Source organism: Myotis yumanensis, unplaced genomic scaffold (assembly GCF_028538775.1).
Source record: "Myotis yumanensis isolate MYYU_CA2020_CCGP unplaced genomic scaffold, mMyoYum1.0.hap1 SCAF_1, whole genome shotgun sequence".
Lineage (NCBI taxonomy): Eukaryota > Metazoa > Chordata > Mammalia > Chiroptera > Vespertilionidae > Myotis > Myotis yumanensis.
Window position 1 is genome coordinate 224,627,287 of NW_027223752.1, and position 23,056 is coordinate 224,650,342.

At 35.3% G+C, this 23,056-nt stretch overlaps 1 protein-coding gene across 3 annotated transcripts in view; it reads right to left on the reverse strand.

Annotated features, from left to right (window-relative positions):
• TBC1D19 (TBC1 domain family member 19) overlaps nt 1–23,056 on the reverse strand; it is a 115,154-nt gene that overhangs the window by 51,751 nt on the left and 40,347 nt on the right. For all 3 annotated transcript variants that reach the window (XM_070398346.1, XM_070398340.1, XM_070398356.1), the window contains 8 exons: nt 19,097–19,171; nt 17,870–17,933; nt 16,448–16,494; nt 13,559–13,669; nt 8,633–8,705; nt 3,214–3,252; nt 1,552–1,664; nt 45–119 (listed from right to left, as the gene is read on the reverse strand). In XM_070398346.1, the coding sequence (XP_070254447.1) occupies nt 45–119; nt 1,552–1,664; nt 3,214–3,252; nt 8,633–8,705; nt 13,559–13,669; nt 16,448–16,494; nt 17,870–17,933; nt 19,097–19,171 (597 nt within the window). The remainder of the gene's footprint in view (nt 1–44; nt 120–1,551; nt 1,665–3,213; nt 3,253–8,632; nt 8,706–13,558; nt 13,670–16,447; nt 16,495–17,869; nt 17,934–19,096; nt 19,172–23,056) is intronic.

Genomic DNA, 23,056 nt, shown 5'->3' on the forward strand with positions numbered 1-23,056 from the left:
AATTACAATAATGAAATGAAAAAACTATGAAAACTTTTACTTACTTTATAAATTAGACTGTCCACCAAAAGGTCATGTTGTATCACATTGGTCTTAAGCTGTTCATAATACAAGATATCCTAGAGTTAAAAGTAAAACAAAAAAGTTAAAGGTCAATCACATTAACAAAGTCAGCCTCAAACTTTAATAATAATCATTAATCTATATATATAAAAGCCTAAGCGACTGTTATGACGAAACGATCGGAATGATTGGAACAACCAGTTACTATGATGCGCATTGACCACCAGGGAGCAGACACTCAACACAGGAGCTGCCCCTTGGTGGTCAGTGTGCTCCCACAACAGGAGTGCCACTCAGCCAGAAGCCAGGCTCACAGCTGGTGAGCACAGTGGCAGTGGCGGGAGCCTCTCCCGCCTCCGTGGCAGCGCTAAGGAACAGCGAGCCAAGCGGTAAGGAATAAGCAGGTGGGTGGTAAGGAGTGAACAGGCGGGTGGTAAGAAGCAAGCAGGCAGGTGGTTAGGAGCAAGCAGGCGGGTGGTTAGGAGTGAGGGGTACTGGATTGCGAGAGGGATGTCCAGTTGCCGTATGTCCAACTGCAGGTATCAGGCATAAACTGGCAGTTGGACATCCCCCTGAGAGGTTCTGGATTACGAGAGGGCACAGGCCAGGCTGAGGGACCCTCTGCCCCCCAGTGCACAAATTTCATGCACCAGGCCTCTAGTCTATCTATATAAAACCCTAATATGCAAATCGACCAAATGACAAAACAACCGATGGAATGACCAGTCGCTATGACATGCACTGATCACCAGGGTGCAGATGTTCAATGCAGGAGCTGCCCCCAGCCCGCAGGCCCCGACTGGCAGTGGCAGTGGGGGCAGGGCCAGTGAGCAGGCAGCGCCAAGCCAGCTAAGGCGGGTGTGAGCAGAGGCCCCCTCGATTGCCCCGCTGGTCGCCCCACAGATTGGCCCTGATCGCCAGTCAGGCCTAGGGACCCTACCCGTGCATGAATTTCATGCACCACACCTCTAGTAGTATTATAAGCACTAAGAGGATAGGGACTATAATTTACTCACAACTACATTTTCTACACCTGGCCAATACCAGATGCTCAATAAATATATCTCATTTACTTACACTGAGTTGCCATCTTTATTTTTCCTACTGTAACAACCCATTTCTACCACACATCTTCATGAACTAAATTGACAGACCCCATTTCTTAAAAATTTACTGATTGTTCTGTTGTATGGATAAATACACATTATCTAATTATTAATAACAAAGACTTCTATGTTAAGAACAATGATTAAATTATAGAGGGTGTCCCAAAATTCACGCAAGATTTGCAATTGAATTCAATTGCAAATTTTGCATGAATTTTGGGACACCCTATATTAATCTTGTCAGATAATTCAAAACTATAGTTTTTTAAAATAAAAAAGAATGTAAATAATAGACAAAGAACAAAAGTATTTCCATTTTGAATAACTGGTCTGAAAAATAAAAATCAATAGTTCAAATTTGGCTTATCCTTTTCCTTCTTACCTCAGGTTGACTGGAAATATTCAAAATGAGAGCCCATAATTCAGCTCTCAGTGCTGTGGGGCTTCCTTGTCTGACATACTGTTGAGCAGCAGCACTATCTTGTTCCGCTAGAACTGGCAAAAGTATATTAAAGTCTCATTAGAAATTTCATAATTTAAAAAGTAACAGTGGAATCTTTAATTAAAAATCTTTTGCGAAGCCAACATCTCATCTTTATGTCCAACATATTTATGTCACGTCATGATAACCTTCCTTTGCTCTCTGTATTTTGATGTGGCCCTATTTACAGCCCTACAAGTTTTAAGCCTTCAGCTCCTCCACCTCCTACCCTGCCTGGTAAAAACTGTTAATGAAGTTACCTTGAGATAGCTTTGCTTTCATTATAAGCGTGGATCTGAAACTAGTGCTGCACATATATAATAATTTTGGGGTTCCATGATCAGGTAAAGTCATATCTATAGAAACCCTAAGTTTCTTATGCACATTCTACTAAGTCATAAATGTTCTAGTATTTGGAGTTAGTATGATTTTTGAAGTATTTGGCTAAAAATTGTAAAGGATATAAGATAACCATTCTACTAGGTGACTTCTTAGTTACCTTCCAAAAACAACAGAAAAGAGGGTTTTTAAAAGAAAACACCCCAAAAATGTGCTAACCTTTTAAGGAAGCCAAAATTTTTCATAAGCAGCCAAATTCACAAAATTGATATATTATACTTTTGCTTTTTTTTTCTTCATTTTTGTGTGTGGGTCTTTTTAAATAAAAATACCAGCTATTAAGTCTGGAAATAAAGCCCCTCCCCTCCCGCAAATAAAACAAAACAAATAAAAAGAGATATTAGATAACTGCTGACATTTATCTAACAGTATTGTTTCCTTATATTTTCTTCTTAAAAGAAATCATATGCTAAATAAAAATGACAAAACCAAACCAAACAAAGAAGTATGAAATTAACAAATAAAATTTTAAATTTGCAATTGTGTTTAATAAAAATGTCAACTCATACAAATGAAGTTTTAAAAATAAATATTATTTTGAAAAATTATACCAGGGAGTTTAGAATATGACTATATAATTGCCATAGAAGGGTCATTCTGACACAAAGACCTATTTGTAGTTCATATTTCAAAGATAAAACAGGATTTACAAAAACAAAGAACTAATCTTCAGAAGATGGGAACATTGCTTCCCAGAACACTAGGCGCCGCTCCAGCTATTAGGTCTCGGCATGATGAACAGTCCCGGTAAGTGTGATGGTTACATTTTCTCCTGATGCCAGAGCATATTCCCATTAACATTAATGGGAAGTGTGTGGGCGCATCAGAGAGAGAACCTACCTCTTTGATTTTGAAATTAAATTCTATTGCTGAATGGATTAAGCTAACATCCTTGAAGAATATGTGTCTGTATTTATTTCCTTTTTAGTGAACCATCTGTGTATGTCTTTATCTGACATTTATTGATGAAGCCAAAATGATGCATTTCCCTTCTTTAGAAAGATTCTCATTATAGTATCTATGCAGTTAAACATTACTCCTTTTTAGAGTGTTAGCTCTTTAGAGATTAAAATTCAGTTGGGGGTGGGGAGTATATGACACAGACATTTACTTAGGATTGTGTCTCATTTTCAGAAATTATCATAAGTATAATCAAAAGCTTACCTTTTTGCCCAATACGTACATGCTCATTTTCAAAAAGTTCTAAAAAAAAGATAAAATAAAATAATTAAACATAAATATGATCAGCCACATTTAAAATAATTATGGGTATATTTTTCTGGTATTAATACTTTTAATTATTTTAAAGCTGAATGGCTCTATAGAAAAGTATAAGAATATTTATATTTATATGCATAAAATCATTTTTCTATATTGTTTAAAGTTTGTAGAAATTAAGAGTTAAGTGCATTTAATTAGAATAAAAAATGACAAACTACTTTTCTTTTGTTAAAAGAGAATATCTTCTCAAAACACAAAAATGTTTCTGCTCATTCATCTTTGATTTTATTCTTAAAAAAGCAAAATTTTGGGTGATTGCCAGAGGTTGGGGTGGAGGTGGGGGCGAAATGGGTAAATGGAGTCAAAAGATAGAAATTTCCAGTTATAAAATAAGTTATGGCATGTAGTATACTCCATGGTACCTATAGTTAATAATACTGTATTGCATATTTGAAAGTTGCTAAGAGAGTAAATCTTAAAAGTTCTTATCAAAAGAAAAAAAATTCTGTAACTATGTATGGTAAATGATGTTAACTAGACTTATTATGGTAATCATTCTGTAATATATACTAATACTGAGTCATTATTTTATACTTCTGAATTAATATAAAGTTGTATGTATTAAAAACCATGTTGATGTATCATTGGCAATTATATTCTCTCATACAGTGGGTTTCCTTTTCAATTTGATGCTGGTTTCTTTTATGTGCATAAGCTTTTTCTTTTTATATAGCCCCATTTATTTATTTTTTTCCTTTGTTTCTCTTGCCTTAGGTGTTGTATCAGTGAAAATTCTGCTACGTGAGATGTCTGGTATTTTATGCCTTCATTTCTTCTAGGATTTTTATGGTCCACAACTTACATTCAAGTCTTTTATCTATTTTGAATTTATTCTTGTATATGGTGTAAGTTGGTGGTTTAGTTTCATTTTTTTGCATGTACCTGTCCAATTACCCCAACGCCATTTATTGAAGAAACTGTTTTTACTCCACTGTATGCTCTTGCCTCCTTTGTTTAATATTAATTGAGGATAATGGCTGGGGTAGATTTCTGGATTCTCTGTTCTATTCCATTGATCTATATGCCTGTTCTTGTGCCAGTACCAGGCTGTTTTTATTACAATGGCTTTGTAGTATAGTTTCATATCTGGTATTGTTAGCCCTCCAACTTTGTTTTTTTCTCAAGATTGCTGCGGCTATTCATGGTCTTTTTTGGTTCCATATCAATTTTTGGAGTATTTTTTCTAGATCTGTGAACTATGCCATCGGTATTTTAATAGGGATTGCATTGAATCATAGATTGGTTTAGGTAGTATGGATATTTTAATGATGTTAATTCTACCAATCCATGAACACGGTATATTCTTCACTTGTTTATGTCTTCCTCCATCTCTTTTTGCAACGTTCTGCAGTTTTCTGAGTACAGGTCCTTTACCTCCTTGGTTAAGTTAATCCTAAGTATCTTAATTTGTTGTTTCATTTTAATTAGCTATGATTGCTGAGACTTAGTAACCAAAGAATCAAAGTTTGTCAGCCAATTCTTGTCTCTATAAGAGTGGATGATACTACCAGGTGATACACTGAAAGTAGTACAAAATAAAAATACTTCCTTAGAGAATTTATTTGATTATATGAAATACAATAATTTTGCTTTCCAAGTACCATACTCTGGTCCAAGAATAAGAAGCCCAAAGAAGTCAGAACCAGAATTTCCAATCTGTAATCTGTGTTTCTCAAGGAATGCTCTGAGGATCACTATGTTAACAGATGCATCTACACTAGGAGATCTTGACTGGAAAAAAAAGGTTCTCTGGTGATATGTAATTAGAAGATGCTAAGATCAAAGTTTACTTAGGACTTCTCACAGTGATTAAGATGGTAACACACACTGTAACTGTATATCTTAAAATATGGCTTAGCCTTTCCTAAACCTTATTTGAAAACAAGATCCTCTTTTTCACAGGGCATATGGTTAATGTTTCATGGAACAGACTCAGGAAATGCTGTGCCAAATGAAGATGCTTTTTTCTTTCTGAAATAACAACCTGAGGAAATGTCTATTTAGCAGAATCCCACTTAGTAAGATTCATTATCATGTATATTCAGACAATAATATCAGAAATATGAGCCCCCTTTTTCATGAAAGAATGCTGGTTCTGTTCATCCTTTCCCCTCATCACATAGGTCTTATCAATGGTTTCCATAGTAAGTATGTGTGTGTGTATTTAAAATAAATGCATATTTATGAGAATTTATAGAGATAATAAATGTCTGATTTTCGTTATTATTATTAAATATGGATTCTACATTACAGTGATAAGGACTCTTCTATCAACTCTTATATAAACCTGATAAGTTAGTGAGAAATGCAGTTCAAATATAAAAATGGAAAAACAGTATGGGTAAAACATAGGTAATTCAGGATTTTAAAGGTAAGTAGGAAATGAGGGGAATAATATGTAAATTATATGATTGTCTAACTACTAAGCTGTACACCTGAAACCAATACATTTCCAATTTAATGAAAGCCATAGACATATACTAAAAAATAAAAAACTATTTTTCACTCCAGGCAAAAGTAGTTTTATATGACCTCATTTTTCTTTCCAAGTAATTCCGTTGCCTAGCAATTCTCAAGACAGGCAAAAATTTTAGTACTATACCACTAAAAACAAGCTCATTGGATGAACACTAATTCAACCCCTTTTTCAGCAGTCCTGCTTTGAAAAGTCAAGGGAGCAAAAATAACTGCATCAACTAACAAGATTTTCAACTCCTCCAGCCAACTTAGGTGCTCTCTCTTCTGCTCCAACTACCCCTTGTATATAATAATAGCCAAAGCCAGGCGAGTCTTATCTTAATCTTATATCTTCCCTAAAAACAAAAATTATGTCGTATCATATATTCACTAGTCACTGGCCCTTATCAGGATCTCACCCACATTTGTTGTATTCTGAGTGAATCAAAGAACTATACTCTAGATTAAGAGAAAAATTAGGTTTTCTAAGCATAGCTATTATAACTTTAGAATGATTTAAAACAATTCTTAGGGATTTTTTTCAAAAGTGAAAAACATAGATATCATTCAAGGTTATATTACTATTTCTTTCCCCTTTTGTTAGTTATATATATATGACTAGAGGCCTGATGCATGAAATTTGTGCAAGAGTAGGCCTTCGCAGCCATGGGCGGCTGCGGCCCTGGCTTACTCCAGAAGGACGTCTGGTCTAACTAGCATATTATGCTTTTATTGTTATAGATTATCATTTTCCATGAACAGAAGTATAAGTTAAGATATCTGTCTCAGTCTGTTCAAGCTACTGAAACAAAACTAGGTAGCTTATAAATAACAGAAAATCATTTATCACAGTTCTGGAGGCTACAAGTCCAAGATCAGGATAGTCAGTTCTGGTGGGGATCCTCTTCCACGTTGCAGTGTAGCCTTTTCGCTGTGGAAGAGGCTGGGGAGCTCTGTTGGGCATCTTTTATAAAGAAACCAATTCCCATTCAGGAGGGCAGACTTCTTAGTTTTGAATCTTAGTTCTACCACTAGTTTTTGTGACTTTGGGCAAGTTATTTGACATCTGTACTTCTTCAACTTTAAAATGGTGGTATTTCTTCTATCTCACATCACAGAAAAAATTAAAACCATAATACAATACCACTATTTAGTCATTAGGATGACTAAAACAGGAGATGGAATACACCCAGCATAAGCAAGCATACAGAGCAACTACTGTTCTCACACATTGTTGATCGAAGTGTAAACTGGTACTACCACTTTTAAAATTTCTTTGGCAGTTATCTACTGAAGCTGAACTTATGCCAACCCTAGGACCAAGAAATTGCATTCCCAGGTGTATACTCAACAAATATTCACCAAAGACACACTTAAGGATGTTCATAGCAGCCTTATTTGTAATAGTCCCACACTTGAAACTTCCCAAATACCCATCAACAGTACACTGCATAAATAAATGTGTATGGTTTGTTGATACAACAGACACTATAATGCAAAAAGCCCAAAATATTTATAAATACACACAGCAATATGGCTGAATCTCACAAACACAATAGTGAACAAAAGAAGTCAAATATCAAAGAGTACATAACAAAACTTTATATGTTTTAATTCATATAAAGTTCAAGAACTGGCAAAACCAATCTATGCCGGGAGGAATTGAATAGTGGTCTTTGACATGGATGGTAAAGATTGAAGGAGGTTAAGAGGGGGATTCAATTTATTAATCTGTATTTGTCCAATTAATAAAAATTCCTTGAACCATTCACTTATGATATACACTTTCCCCAAGGCATTAAAAACTAGTATTTTAAAAAATATATATATATTATTGATTTTTTACAGAAAGGAAGGGAGAGGGATAGAGAGTTAGAAACATCGATGAGAGAGAAACATCAATCAGCTGCCTCCTGCACACCCCCTACTGGGGATGTGCCCGCAACCAAGGTACATGCCCTTGACCGGAATCGAACCTGGGACCTTTCAGTCCGCAGGCCGACGCTCTATCCACTGAGCCAAACCGGTTACGGCACTAGTAATTTTAGAGGAGGTAATAAACACACCTTATAGATTGCTGAGAGAGTAAAATGAGACAATATACATATAACACATAGTATATGCTCAATAACTGTTTATTATTATGTTTGTTATTATTATTAAGAATAATAAATATCCAACTTCCTTATTTTATAGAGGAAGAAACAAGTGCAAAGATGTAAAGCGACTTGTCCAGGACACACAGCGAGCCAGTGGCAGATGAGTCTACAAGAGTTCCCTGACACCTGTCTAGTATTATTTTGACTACAATACAGGCCTCCCGCATTTAAAGCAATTTTTACTTCCTTTTTATTATAGCTAAATATGAATCTGGGCTTTTATAAAAACCATATTGTACTTATACACAAAAAGAGAAAAGTTAGGGAAATTTTCTAGATGATTAAGGTTTAAGAGATAGTAATTTTAAAGCCTGAGTTTATTCAAGGTGGAATGTCTGTATTTGTGTAATTTGGTGCTATGAAAAATAATAGAAATAAATAGTGATGGCCAGTAAAGGGAAATATGAGTGCGGCCAATGAAGATTTTGCCAACAAAATAACTGTGTATGTCCAATGACTTAACGAAATTATTTTGGGCTTCAAATAAAAAGACAACATCAAGTTGCACTCTGATCATTACAACATATAGAATTCTATTCAATAGTTAGTAGAAACCAAGGAGAAGCAAAAGCATGCTTTGTTTTCAGATATAAAAATGTTACTAGATTCATTTGGAAATAACAAGATAAATTTTTACCTCGTTCTCATTTATCATTGATCATATGCCATATGGGAGAAATACTAACCAGGAGGCACTTGTGTAGAATCATCTATACCTAGTTGTCCTGTAGTTAAGCCGAGTTCTACAAATAATTCTTTCTGAAAAACAACACACACAGAATTAACATACATCTCAGACTTTGCTACATGTAAAAAAACAATAATTTTCACCTAAACATCAGTGTAAATAAAAATCACAATACAAAACGAATCTTTGCTTCCTTCAAACATCTAAAGAAGAAAAGGCCTGCTCTAGTCAGTTTGGCTCAGTGGATAGAGCAGACCAAAGTGTCCCGGGTTCGATTCTGGTCAAGGGCACACACATACCTCGTTTGCAGGCTCCTCCCCGGCCTGGGCCCTGGTCGGGGCTCCTGCAGGAGGCAACCAGTCGATGTGTTTCTCTAACATTGATATTTCTCTCTGTCTTTCCTTCTCTCTTCCACTCTCTCTCTAAAACTCAATGGAAAAATATCCTCAGGTGAGGATTAAAAAAAAGAAGAAGAAAAAGAAAAAGACATTATTGAACCTTTAAATAGTAATGCACTGATTCAATATTAAGGAGCAGAACAACCATGATTATTTTTGCTACAGTAGTGCTATGTAACATTTACATTTTTTATTTTCATGAGAAAAAAACGTGAATAGAAAAGATAGAAGCTGTTAGGAAATATCAATATATAATGGGAAAAAACTTAAATATACAATATTTCTCCAAAGGTAGAGCCTTTAGCAGTATTTTTCTTTCTCCTAATTTCTTTTACCTAAGAAAAATTTTTACTTTGATGCCAATGTTTTAAAAAACTATTTTAAAAATAGTTCTTGATTTTTTGTCTTTTTAAGTAATAGGCTAACCAGTAAAGTAAGAAATGAATTATTCTTTGAGGAAAGAAATATTAACATTCAACTATTTCCTGAAACACACATCTGCATGCACTATATGCAACAATTTTCAATTCTAATATCATTGTCTAAAATTAGCAATATAATTGTGTATCTATGCTTTCTATGGTACTGTACTTCACTCAGCTCTTAATCAACTAAGCAATGAAAATATCCAAAACAACTTAAATTAATTTTTAAGTAAGATTAGACTATCAAGTGCTCTGCTAAAATAAGAATAAATTAGATTTATTCTCCAGACTTCCTCTACTTATCTAGTAATGTCTAAGGAAAGTAATCATGTTTGTCTGTTATTTTTAAAATATATAACAATCCCATGTTATTTGTATTATTTTTCTTCCCTAAGTAATTAAATATTTCTATTAATATTTAATTGCCTCAGTGTTTTGTTACTATTCAATTGCTAAAACCAAACTTCCTTCTTCTTTAAAAAATAAATTTTAATCCTTCCCAATTACCTATTATTATTTAAGTTCATAATTTACTAGTGTCCCTCACAAGACAGTTATTGAGCCTAATATGCACACACATTTCATTTTTGTATTAATTTTAAATAACTACCATTATATTTCAATTCTTAACTAAACTTGATTTTCATCTGTATTTTAAAATAGCACTGCATCATGTTACCAATTTTTCAGATTAAAGAGGTAAAAATTTAATGTTATTCTTCCATTTTCAACCATTGTCTTCCATTTATTTTAAACTCTTCCTTCATTAAAATCATTACAATTAATGACAATGTATTTGATTTTTTAAAATAAATATGATCTTCATATTACGGAGGGTCTTAAGTCCAATAAACATTTCAATATTAGGTTCCATAGTCACAATGGGGAATTATACTTACGCTAAGACATGTGAGGAGCATAAAAAAACTCTGCACATCGTTTTCTATTTCACTGCTCTGGACTATTTTTTATTCAACATCAGTACACCTGGTCCCTAATCTCAGATTTCCTTCAAAAACTCCCCTAAAATATCGTGCCTTCTGGGATACCTTCTTTGATATTCCAGGCTGATTTGGGTAACTCTCTATGCATATGGATTACCTGTTTCAACCTCCACCAAACCAAATAATCACATCATATTAAAATTATTTTTTTACTTGTCCATCTTCCCACTACCCCGAAGCTCTTGGAAGACAGAATGGCTCATACACATCTGCACTCCCAGAACTTGGATGGTGCTAAGTGACCCACAGCGGGGCTCAATAACATTAAACCCCACCACGGAGCTCTAGTTCCACCCTGCTGCCTCCACCTGGCTGAATTAGTAAACAGAAGTTAGTGTCTGCAACTATACAGGAATTTCCTTTTAACATGGATGAGTCTACAAAACACTGTGACCTACATTTAAGGGCCATCCAGTATAGTACCTCATGACTCACTGAGTCTCACCAAGTTCAATACTCATACAGACAGACCACGGACACAGATAACCCATGCATCCTGCAGTCAGAATCATTACACATCCAGGCCATGGGATTCAGGAACAGCAGGGACAACTATCCCTAATGACCACAGGAGGAGAAGGACTAACCATATTGTCAGCAGGTATAGCCACAATTTCTGAAAAATTAGTCACAGGCTTTTGTTCTTCAGTAACTAAGAATGAATCCACATCAGTTCCAGGTCTCTTCAGACAGACAGATGACATAATTAGTCCCCCTCACACACATGCTGAACCTTTACATACATGATCAACTTCCCCTGCTTCTTTCTAGCAAACTCCTTCAAACTTGTTCAAATGGTAGCACCTCTGAGAAGACTTCCCACCACGTCCAGCAGAATAATCTGCCACTTTTTCTTCTGTATAGCCATAGCATTTTGTACAAATCACTACCAATATAGGGCTTTTTAAACACTTTTTAAAAATTACCTCTTAAAATTTAATTATCAAAGTTGTAGTATTTGCGGTAAATAGCTATATACTGCTTTGCATGTTCCACTAACTGGGTGGCTTTAAACAACAGACATTTATCTCACAGTTCTGAGGGCTCGAAGTCCAAAATCAATGGGCTAATTGATGCTCTCCCTGGAGGCTCTGGGGGAGAATTGTCGCATGCCTTTCTCATGGCTCCTGATGCTGCCAGCAATCTTTGTGTTCTTTGGCTTATAAATACAGCACCCCATTCTCTGCATTCATGTCATATGACATTCTTCTTGAGTCTCTCCCTTCTGTGTCTCTTCTCATCTTCCAATAAGGACACTAGTCATATTGGATTTAGGGCCCACCTGACTCTAATAATCATCGTCTTAACTTGATTGCATCTGTAAGGCTCTATTTCCAAATGAGGTCACATTCACAGATACTGGAGGTTAGGACTTCAGCATACCTTTGGGAGGGCTCAATTCAACCCATAACTTCTATTTTAACTTACTGATCTGCACAACACTCCTATGAGAGATTATCATCACTATCCTATATAATAAAAGCCTAATATGCAAATTGACCAAACAGCTGAACCACTGGTGGAATGACCAGTCACTATGATGCACAGTGACCACCATGGGGCAGATGCTCAATGCAGGAGCTGTCCCCAGACCGCAGGCCCCAGGCCAGCCAAGACGGGTGCAGCAGGGGCCCCCGATCGCCCCACTGGTCACCCCACAGATTGGCCCTGATCACTGGCCAGGCCTAGGAACCCTACCTGTGCATGAATTCTGTTCTCCAACGGGCCTCTAGTTTTACAAATAAGAAAACTAAAGCTCAAGGTAAAAAAACTTGCTCAAGATCACACAGCTAGTTAGTTGGCTTCAGAATCTAACCACCTACACTGTCTCTACATGCAGCAAATAGTTTAAGAGGTGAAATCCACTCAAAGACTTATCACAACAACAGCATAGCAGTTCTCTGTCTTATACACTCCTCCATATACACACACACTCATAATTGGCCCACTATCCAGGGACAGCTGCTTTTTTTCTGGTATATATCTCCATATTTCAAGTAATAAGTGTATATTTCTATTTTTAATTTACCAGTTTCAGACATTTACTGGGTTTGTTGTTTTATGGAAAGTGGGGATTTTTCGCTCATGTACTTCTCACCATCATCCTATATAATAAAAGGCTAATATGCAAATCATCTGAACAGCGGAACAACTGGTCGCTATGACACTCACTGACCACCAAGGGGCAGACACTCAATGCAGGAGCTGCCCCCTGTGGTCAGTGCATGTCATAGCGACTAGTAGTTCTGCTGTTCAGTCGATTTGCATATTAGCCTTTTATTATATAGGATATAGGATGATGCAAGAGCTGCCCCCTGGTGGTCAGTGCACTCCCACAGGGGGGAGCACTGCTCAGCCAGAAGCTGGGCTCATGGCTAGTGAGCACAGCAGTGGTGGCGGGAGCCTCTCCCACCTCTGCAGCAGCACTAAGGATGTCCCCAGAGAGCTCCTGGACTGTGAGAGGGCACAGGCCGGGCTGAGGGACCCCCACGAGTGCACGAATTTCGTGCACTGGGCTTCTAGTTTCAATATAATTATACATAAACTAGAGGCCCAGTGCACAAATTTGTGCATGGGTGGGGTCTGGCTGCCCCCTCCCCTCCAATGGGGGCCAATTGGGCCAGGCAGGCAGGAGGTTGGCCAGCCAGTTCTGCCCCTGATTAGGTGTGGGGGGTCAATCGGGGACAGGGCTAGCTGGGGGGAGGGGCCACCCCCCAATTGGGCCGGTGGGCCGGCCACAGTGCACATCATAGCGACAGGTTGTTCCAGTCATTCTGGCATTCCCGTCACTTGTTTTATATATATATATATATATATATATATATATATATATATATATATATATATATATATATTCATTCTTGATTAAATCTATATTGTTTGCATTACTATGACAATTTAAATGTAATTCACTGCTGAGCCACATAACATATGTTATAAATGTATTTCCTTTCTTATACTTTTAAAATTAAATTCATTTACCTCTTCCTACACCCTTTAACAATCTGAAAAGATCTTTCGCAATACAATTTTGTGTGTGGTCAAGCCTGTCAGATCATCTATACTTGCAGTGTTTTTCTTGGAGGCCTATACTTACCAATTCAGGGATGTCTTTTACTTTCAGAGGAATTTGGATTAAACCCAAATGAGTCCTGAAACTAGGAGAATCACCATTTTCATAATTTGGGTTGCGAAGATTAATTAATACCTTTAAAAACAAACCCAACAAAATTGATTAGTTTTTTATAGAATGTTTACACTTCTAAAATTGGCAGTGATATTCTTGGTGTATCACCACAAAATTAAAAACTATTTGGGGTTAATCATATACTTCAATAACATTCTAGAATACTGTAAAATTGTACTAAAATGTTAAAATACCATAAACATGCTCTTAATTAGGATGGCTTAATATTCCAACTGATGATCTATCATTTAATTATAAAAATTTAAGAATAAGCCGAAATCGGTTTGGCTCAGTGGATGGAGCGTCGGCCTGCGGACTGAAAGGTCCCAGGTTCGATTCCGGTGAAGGGCATGTACCTGGGTTGCGGGCACATCCCCAGTGGGGGATGTGCAGGAGGCAGCTGATCGATGTTTCTCTCTCATCGATGTTTCTGACTCTCTATCTCTCTCCCTTCCTCTCTGTAAAAAATCAATAAAATATATTTAAAAAAAAAAAATTTAAGAATAAAATTTAATTATAAAGAAAACTTTTTAATGGTAAGAAAAAATAAAAAATTGTTTGATTATAACAATTTACCAGGAAAGGTGATAGAAAAATAAAAATTACTCGACTGTAATATTCATCAAGGAAAATTATAGAACCAACTCTAACCCTTTTAAAAACAAATATTGACAATGTTTTTTAGAAAGATACTAAGGCAATATTGGAAGGTCTCACCTCTAAACCAAACCCACATGGAAAAACAAAAAAAAATTTTCAGAAGCCAAGCTAACAAAAAAGAGACTTTACATACTTTTCAAAATTAAGCATATAAAATAATTCATAGAAATTTGCATATCCTTTAATCTAGGAATCTCATTTCTATGAGTATAGTTGTGGAAATAATATACAATATTTGCAAAAATAGTGCAGAAAGAATGTTAATGAAATGCTGTTTATAATGGAAAAACATATAACAACTTACACATCCCATTCGAGGGAATTACTTAAATAAATTATGATCAATTCACATAATATAATACAGTATAATAAGTAATTTATGTAGATAATAACATGAAAAATGTTCATAATATATTACGTTTTAAAAATTATGATAATTGTGTCTATTGCTGTATGATGGTATTATGAGTAATTTTTATTTAAAATTTTCTTCTTATGTATGTTTTCTTATTTTTCTTTCAACACTCATTTGGGGGAAAGAATAATCATAAGTTTTTAAAATATTTTAAAGTTGAAGCTCTTGAGGGAAATCAACAATCAAGAATCCAGGGGAGGAGCCCTGACTGGTTTGGCTCAGTGGACAGAGCGTCGGCCTGCAGACTGAAAGGTCCCAGGTTCGATTCCAGTCAAGGGCATGTACCTTGGTTGCGGGCACATCCCCAGTAGGGGGTGTGCAGGAGGCAGCTGATTGATGTTTCTCTCTCATTGATGTTTCTAACTCTCTATTCCTCTCCCTTCCTCTCTGTAAAAAATCAATAAAAAATATATTAAAAAAAAAAAGAATCCAGGGAAGGAAATGATGATGACAGAAACGCTATCGTATCTGAGGAAGGCATTGAACTGATAACTAATAGTTGATAAAATGGAATGTGCTATAATGCTCAAAGTTTCATAATATTGCAAACACTAAATTGAAACTGAAAAAAATCGATGGCATTTGTTTAAAAAAATAAAAGATTTAGCAAAGAATCAACCATGTTAAATACAGACTAATAGAGAACGGCACAATTTCAGACTAATTACACAAATACTGCATGGGGAACTCACAAACACAGACTGGGAAAGAAAAAGAATCTATGAATACATGGGTGATAGGAAAGAGAAAATATTAAAAATGCAGACACTATATTAGTAACTAAGGAAATAACTATAGGAAGTGTTCTTAAATTAAAAAAGAATCCTAGCATAAATAAGAAAAGCATCAATTCAGCAACAGTTCCTAAGGAAACGGAATATACGACTATTAGGGAGAAAACACAGTTAAAAATAACCATATAAAAATTACATGAAATTTCAGCCCTTAGTGCTAGAAAAGGAAAGGGTTTAGAGGAAACCTTTACTAAGCTAAGAGAAACAATACCATCGCTATAAAGGCGGTTTCTGACCAACCTAACTTCTCTTTAAATTTAAAAGGAGACTATTTATACTCCAAACAACCTGATAACATTTCTAACAATGTTTAATGCTGGTAAACTGGTATCAGAGACTACAGGTTCAGAAAAGAAATAAAAATGAAATGTGAAAGATTCATTCGTTCATGTAACAACTATTTATTGAGCAAGAATATGCTAAGCCTTGTTCTACCTGTTGGAGATAGAGCAGTTAAAGATAGGAAGGGCTTGCAGCTGGTTTTCTATCTATGCCTATCTCCAGGGATACCTGGGATTGTGGTCAAGATGGGATGGAATGTACTAACTTGTTATTTATAATGTGCTATGTAATAGCCCCTGTGTTTACACTGTTTATTGCCTGGACTAGAACAAGGAGGGAATAAAAAGGGAAAAGATTCCCTGACACCTATACCATGGTATGTGCCAGGCAGCAGGCAACATGACTTAGAGTCGCTATTTTTTATGAAAAAATCTTCCTAATGGATTTACTTGCCTCTAATCTTTCCATATTCCAATATATTTTCCAATAGCAATATCCAAACACAAATCTGATCATGTCATTCCACTGCTTCATTGACTTGGGGGCTGTTTACATGGTGATTTCCTCTGCCTAGAGATATTCTTGTATCATCATTTCTTTCATACTTTCCCCTCATTATCATACATATATTTAACTAACAGAATTTACCTCAAGAAAATCCTTAGGTGCATAAACAGGTCTGAAATGGCTTAAATCTAGAATTAAGAAGACAGATTACAAACAAAATTTCAGTTAACATAGTACATGTTTATTAATAATAAATATTCATGATTCCTGCATTCATTACTGTGCAGCTAGATTAATTAAACATTTGTAGAGTGTTGGTTATTTGCCATACATTGTGTTAAGTATTGGTAACACAAAAATAAAAAGACAGTCCCTCCCCCTTGACAGCCTAGATGGCATATTCTGAAAGAAACTGAGAGTCTCCCACTCATATATTTGTAATAGATTATAACTGAATAAACAATGTCAATATAATACAAAAGTTCTATATGAGAATTCTCAAAGTGCGTAGAATACAAACAATACATTCTCAGTGAATTCCTCTAGTTGTACTGAACTGTCCTCTCTTTTGAACTTCTGTGACACACTGCTTCCTATGTTATTTCTTGCCCAGGCCCCCCACACTTATTTTTAAGGAGGATAGTGAAAAATTATGTAGGTGTGTACTTAAGCCATTATATATATTATCATAGTAAAGTATATATAGTTGTCACTAATTATCCTATATAATAAAGAGGCAATATGCAAATTGACCATCACTCCAACACATAAGATTGCCGCCCCCATGTGGTCAAAGATGGCCGGCAGGGGAGGGCAGTTGTGGGCGATCAGGCCAGCAGGGGAGGGCAGTTAGGGGCAACCAGGCCTGCAGGGGAGGGCAGTTAGGGGCATCGGGCCTGCAGGGGAGCAGTTAGGAGTCGATCAGGCTGGCAGGGGAGTGCTTAGGGGATGATCAGGATGGCAGGCAGAAGAGGTTAGGGGCAATCAGGCAGGCAGGCAGGTGAGCGGTTTGGAGCCAGCAGTCCTGGATTGTGAGAGGGATTCCAGATTGGAGAGGTTGCAGGCTGGGCTGAGGGACATACACAAACACACCCATGCACAAATTTCATGCACCAGGCCTCTAGTATGTTTATAAAATTGATTGACTCAGTTTTAAACATTAAAATTATCCTACAATAAGTCCTTAAAAACATTTTAGAAGTCTTAGAACTTTACACCAGTTGACCTATCTTTAACATCTCAACAGAAGTAAAGCTTGAAAAATATTTGCCTTAACTATGAATCTAATAGATTCAAGAATGATTTAATTTACTCTTTTATAAAAATGTTTTCAAATGCTGCTTTAAAAAAGGATAATTGCCTTAAATATTCTCAAGAGAGAACACTGACCAAAGTTAGGAATTTTCAAACTGCAAAGCAAACAAAACAAATGATAGAAAATTAGTGGGAAAGGAAAGTTGCTATCTGTCCAAAAGTACTGTTAATATTGTTACTTTGGGTCCACAATTACTAAGAATGCAATTTCCCCCCACAACCACATTTTGGAAAAAGCTATTCTTGTACCTGGTTCATCAGTTCCCATTTCATTCCATTTATTGAGAAGTTCTTTCTGTTCTCCAACTGGCCTCTAGAAAAGATAATTTAAAAATTGGTTTCATTTTGTGAAGTTTAGCAATGCAGCTGAAAAATAGGAATCAATAACTCATCTAAAAGTTTAAATAAGGTACTATAACATAAGGAAACATAATTTCATTACACACAAACTTTTTTAGAATTACACTTAAATTATTATTTAACTATTATATCTAGTTTCAGTGGCTCAGTTAATGAGTCCAAGAAAAGAAGGTAAATAATCTGTACTGGCCAGTAAATTTTACACACAAACACTGCTGCTCAGCCCACATACTACACCGCTTACCCCCTCCAGCAATCTCAGAAATGCATTGCAAAGGGGACTGGCCAAGAGAGTGTGACTGAGTCAGTGGCATCATCTTCCTATACAAAAGATAGTATATTACACACTACTACCTACTTAGACAGTTTTTAGTATAAATTTATCTTTTTTAGCACCATCCTCTGGTGTCTTCAGTGACTTGTCCTTGGTTATTATCCAAAACATCCACTATATTCTGTTCAACAGCAGGGAACAAATAGCAGGTAAAAAGAACCAAGTGAAGAGAAACTTATTCTCTCCTACTTGGGAACCCCTAGAAAGAATCCAGAACATTCCTCATGTGGCTTTTCTCTCCTTTTTCATCTCTCCCCGCTCAAAGCCCCAACTGACAGATAAATGTTGAGTACTAGATCTAAGTAAAGTTAATACTATTCCATCTAAATAGTTCTGTAGAGAGATAACAAATCATTCTTTTCATTGCCTATGTTAACACTGAAAGATGGCATCATATTTGCTATTACAAGATGATAGTATGCCTGAACTCTAATTAAAAAATATGGCAATTTTGCGAATTAACCAGAAAATAATGAGTCAACAGGTTATTGAAATCTTTAATGTCCACCTATAACCTTTACAGCCAAATCGCTAAATAATCTATAATATAGATTCTATACTTTATTTCTACTTATTCTCAAGTTATAGGTTTATTATAAAAAAACATTACAGCATACATAACAGAAATCTATATAGAATACACCCACACAATTAATATTTTATATATTTTTTGTTTTAAAACAAACTGATATACTAGTAAAAAAGATAAATCTGCCTAAGTATAACTTCATGATACTTTCCAGTGCTTGATTTACAATAAAATATTTAAATATTAAAAGTACCTTTCGTGCCAATGGGATACTCAGTTCAGTGCACATACTATTTAAACTCTTCAAAATCCTTTTTTCCCAACTTCCCTGAAACATAAAGAACAATCTATTATTGTTCCTGGTTAACAATACTGAAACTGATTTTTAAAGTTAGTAAAAAAAAAAAATTAAAGATATTATGAGTTATACAGAAATGGTGAGGATGGTTGAGATTGGTTATCTTCATACCTTAGTTCAGTCAACAAATATGGATTACAGCTTACTATGTACCAGCTTTTCCACTTGCAAGAATTTCAACCAGATGGTTAAAGAAGTCATTTCCATAGACACCAGAAACAGAAATAGAATTTCCTGACAATGAAGGGAAATCCAAGAAGAAAGTGGCTGCTTTCAAGCTGGGTCAACCTTTAGGTTCCCTCAAGAACTCTAATCTCAATTAAGTGGTATTTATTCATTCCTTTGTTTACTCGCTGACTCACTGACTAACATATATTGAATGCTTTCTATCTATATATATGCTACGCACAAAACTAGGACCAGTGTGTAAATGTAATAAGGAGCCTTTGACTAGTTATTATAAGAAAGAAACTCCCCAACAAGTGGAATGACTTAACCAAATGGCTTAAATCCATGACACTGTGAGTTCTGTTTCCAGAAGTACTTGAGCAAAAGGCGATAAACTCCAGAGGTTGCATTGGGTAAACCCGAAGGTCTATTTCAGCTCCAGTTTTATAGATACTTAATTTTTCTCAGGTTGTATTTATAAAAGTGACTAAACCCTAACTCTGAAAAATAAATGCTCAAAAAAATCATAGTTATTTGTGTGCTATTAAATTAAAATTTTAATATACACTTAGCATCCCCAAAAAAGCAAATAAGCTCTTGAAAAATGATAGTTCATTAATACAAAATAATGTTTTCTACCCAAAAGACTTATAAAATAAATAAAGCTTTAAAATGTTATTTAGAAGGAAAATAAATGGCCTTTTACATTTAAAATGTTTAAATAGGAAGACATTACCTCTTACCCAAACTCATATCCTCGCCAAATGAAATTATTGTTGGCTTCAAATCAGTTTCCCTAATAATTGGAATGTATGATATTAACTCAAAGGATTTCAAGAGTTTTATAAATAAGGTAATTTCTAAGCCATGAGAGGCAAAAGATTAATAAAAGAATCATAATTGTATAAAAATCTTTAAATGGGTATTAGCTATCACCTTGCTATATTTTTATAACAATGTAAGTAAATAGTCTTTTAAAATTGTATAATATTTTGTTTTTATTTTTAAAGATTTTAATGTTGACATTATTACAGGAGTCCCCCTCCCCCCACTGTATAATAAATATGCAGCATGTAAAAAAAAATGACTATGAAATTAAAAAATTATTTTCTTTATGCTGACAAAAAATAAAGTAAAACAAAATAATAATAGCTCAGGTACTTAATAAAAATATTTTAGTAATTCTTTGATTATAAATATAACACATTTATTTAAGATAATTTGGAAAACAGACTATGTAAAGAATAAAATAATAAATACATATCAACAAATTTCCATCATCCAAAAATAACCATTGTTAACATTTTATTCTCTTCTTTTATTTTTCTATGTATATATATATAATTGAGATATATATGTGTGTATACATATATATACTCATGTACATTCTTAAAGTGGAATTATATTGTCATATCTTTTTATTTTTCCATTTAAGATTACATTCTATGCACTTTCCTATTTTGTAATTTCCTCAAAAATGATATTTTTGATGCCTGTATAATATTATCTTTTGGAAATGCCATGTTATATTTCAGCAAGCCCTATTGCTATTCATTTAGATTCTTTTAAAGTTTTTACTCTTATCATGAACATAAACTTCTGTTTCTCTGATTCCTTTAGATAAGATTCTAGATGTGGAATTATAGTAGGAAAAGAGGTATAGATATTTTTAGGAGGGAACATTTTCTTTTTTTGTTTATTCAATTCATTCAACATTTTAAGTAATATGTATTGAGCATCTACCGTGGGACAGACACTGTGCCAGATGTTGGAGATACAGCTGGGAAAGAGAGGCTGATGCTGTTCCACAAGGACTTCAGAACCTAGTAATAATACAAACGACCCAAGTATTTCACAAGGACTTCAGAACCTAGTAATAATACAAACGACCCAAGTATTGTGGTAGGAAGTACAGGGTGCTTTCCATGTGGAGGACTAAAGACAGGAAGAGTTAACTGAGCATCTGATATCTGGGGGGTCAGGGAGCCTTTCAAAAGAAACTACCATCTAACCTGATCCCTGAAGAATATGCATAAGTTGGCTAGAAATACATGGGGAGTTTCAGGTAGAAGCAGCAGCATAAGCAATGGTTCTGCTGGAACAACTGGGAGAGGTCAAGTATGATTAGACAGAGAGAATATACATGTGTGTGGGAGTGGGGAGGGGAGTGGGAACATGGGGAGGGGCAGTATGAGTAGGCAAGAGATGAGACTTGAATCATAAAAAAGGGCAAGACCAGTTACAGCCTGGTAAGCTAAAGTAAAGGGATGGAATTATATCCTAAAAGTCTTAGAAGTTTTAAGAGGTGGAGTGACAATAAGACAGAAAGACCAATTAGAAAGGGAATGAGAATTGAAATAATATAAAACTAACAAACTTCCTATTTTTGCTTAGGTTACTGAATTGATAGAAAACAGAGTAAATTCAGCCACATAGCATACCTTAAGTTTGCCTGAAGGTTTCTGGACTGTACAGAGAAACAGGCTGAATACTATCTGGAACCAGAATTCCAGGTTCAAATCCCAACTCTTCACCTACTAGTTTTGTGAAGTTGAATGAAAGATCATAAGAGTAACTCACCTCAAAAGCTTGCCATGATGATTAAGTGAGTGAATACTTGTAAAGCCCTAGAACGGCACCAGCCACACGATTAGAGCTCCATGTGCTTACTAATATTATTTCACAAGAAAACTCAGGAACTTGTATTTATCATGCTGTGTATCCTTTTCTTCATAATGCTTTCTCTGAAGGGTGTAGCAAAGTAGTTCCCAAGGTATTTTACATGGAAATGGGGTTCCATGGTCACCTAAGTTTGAACAACACTGGACTAAATCAAAGTGAACAGTTTCTTTACTGAAGAAGTTTTTGAGCCTTTAACATTCAGAACAGATTGTAAGCAACAAAATTAAGAAGTTTTCAATTAAAACCCAAAGTATAAAGTAAATATCCATGAGTTTATACTGATATAAAAAATTAAATAAACAGAGTGGGGGCGGGGGGAGAGAGAAAGAGAAAGAGAGAGAGAGAGAGAGAGAGAGAGAGAGAGAGAACTCTTCCATAAGGAGAAATTCAAAATAATTTGTTGATACTCCCTCCTCAAGGAAGCAGAGCATAACTACCCCTCCTTAAGTGTGGACTACACACAGTAACTTCCTTCCAAAGAGTAAAGTATACAGAGGGGGGAGGGAGTGATTTTACAGTGATGAAACCTCACAATTACTACCTCTGCCAGATGATCAAGGTCAACATTAACAACACTTCTTACTCACCTCCCCTAGAGCACACAGCACTTCCTACCTTACATTACAACTACCTATGTCCAAATCTTCTTAAACCATGAAGTTATCTAAAGGCAGAATCTAAGTTATTTCTGAATCTCCATAGCACATAGCAGAGTGTCTTCTCCTCCTAGGTATTTATTTAGTAAATATGTTTTAAATGAATACTGTAATCATTGGTAGAAGAGATTGCAAATGCCTTTACTATTCATTCAACATAAACTTACTAAGATCCTGCTATATAAAAGTTAGCATACTAGATATAATGGGCATACAAAAATGTTTTTACATCATTACTGCTTTCAAAAGATATAAATTTCAGAATGATATGTACAGAAGTTACTCTAATGAAATGCAATTGGTGAAACGGGTCACGAAATGATTGTGTGCTACAAGAGGGCAAAGAGGA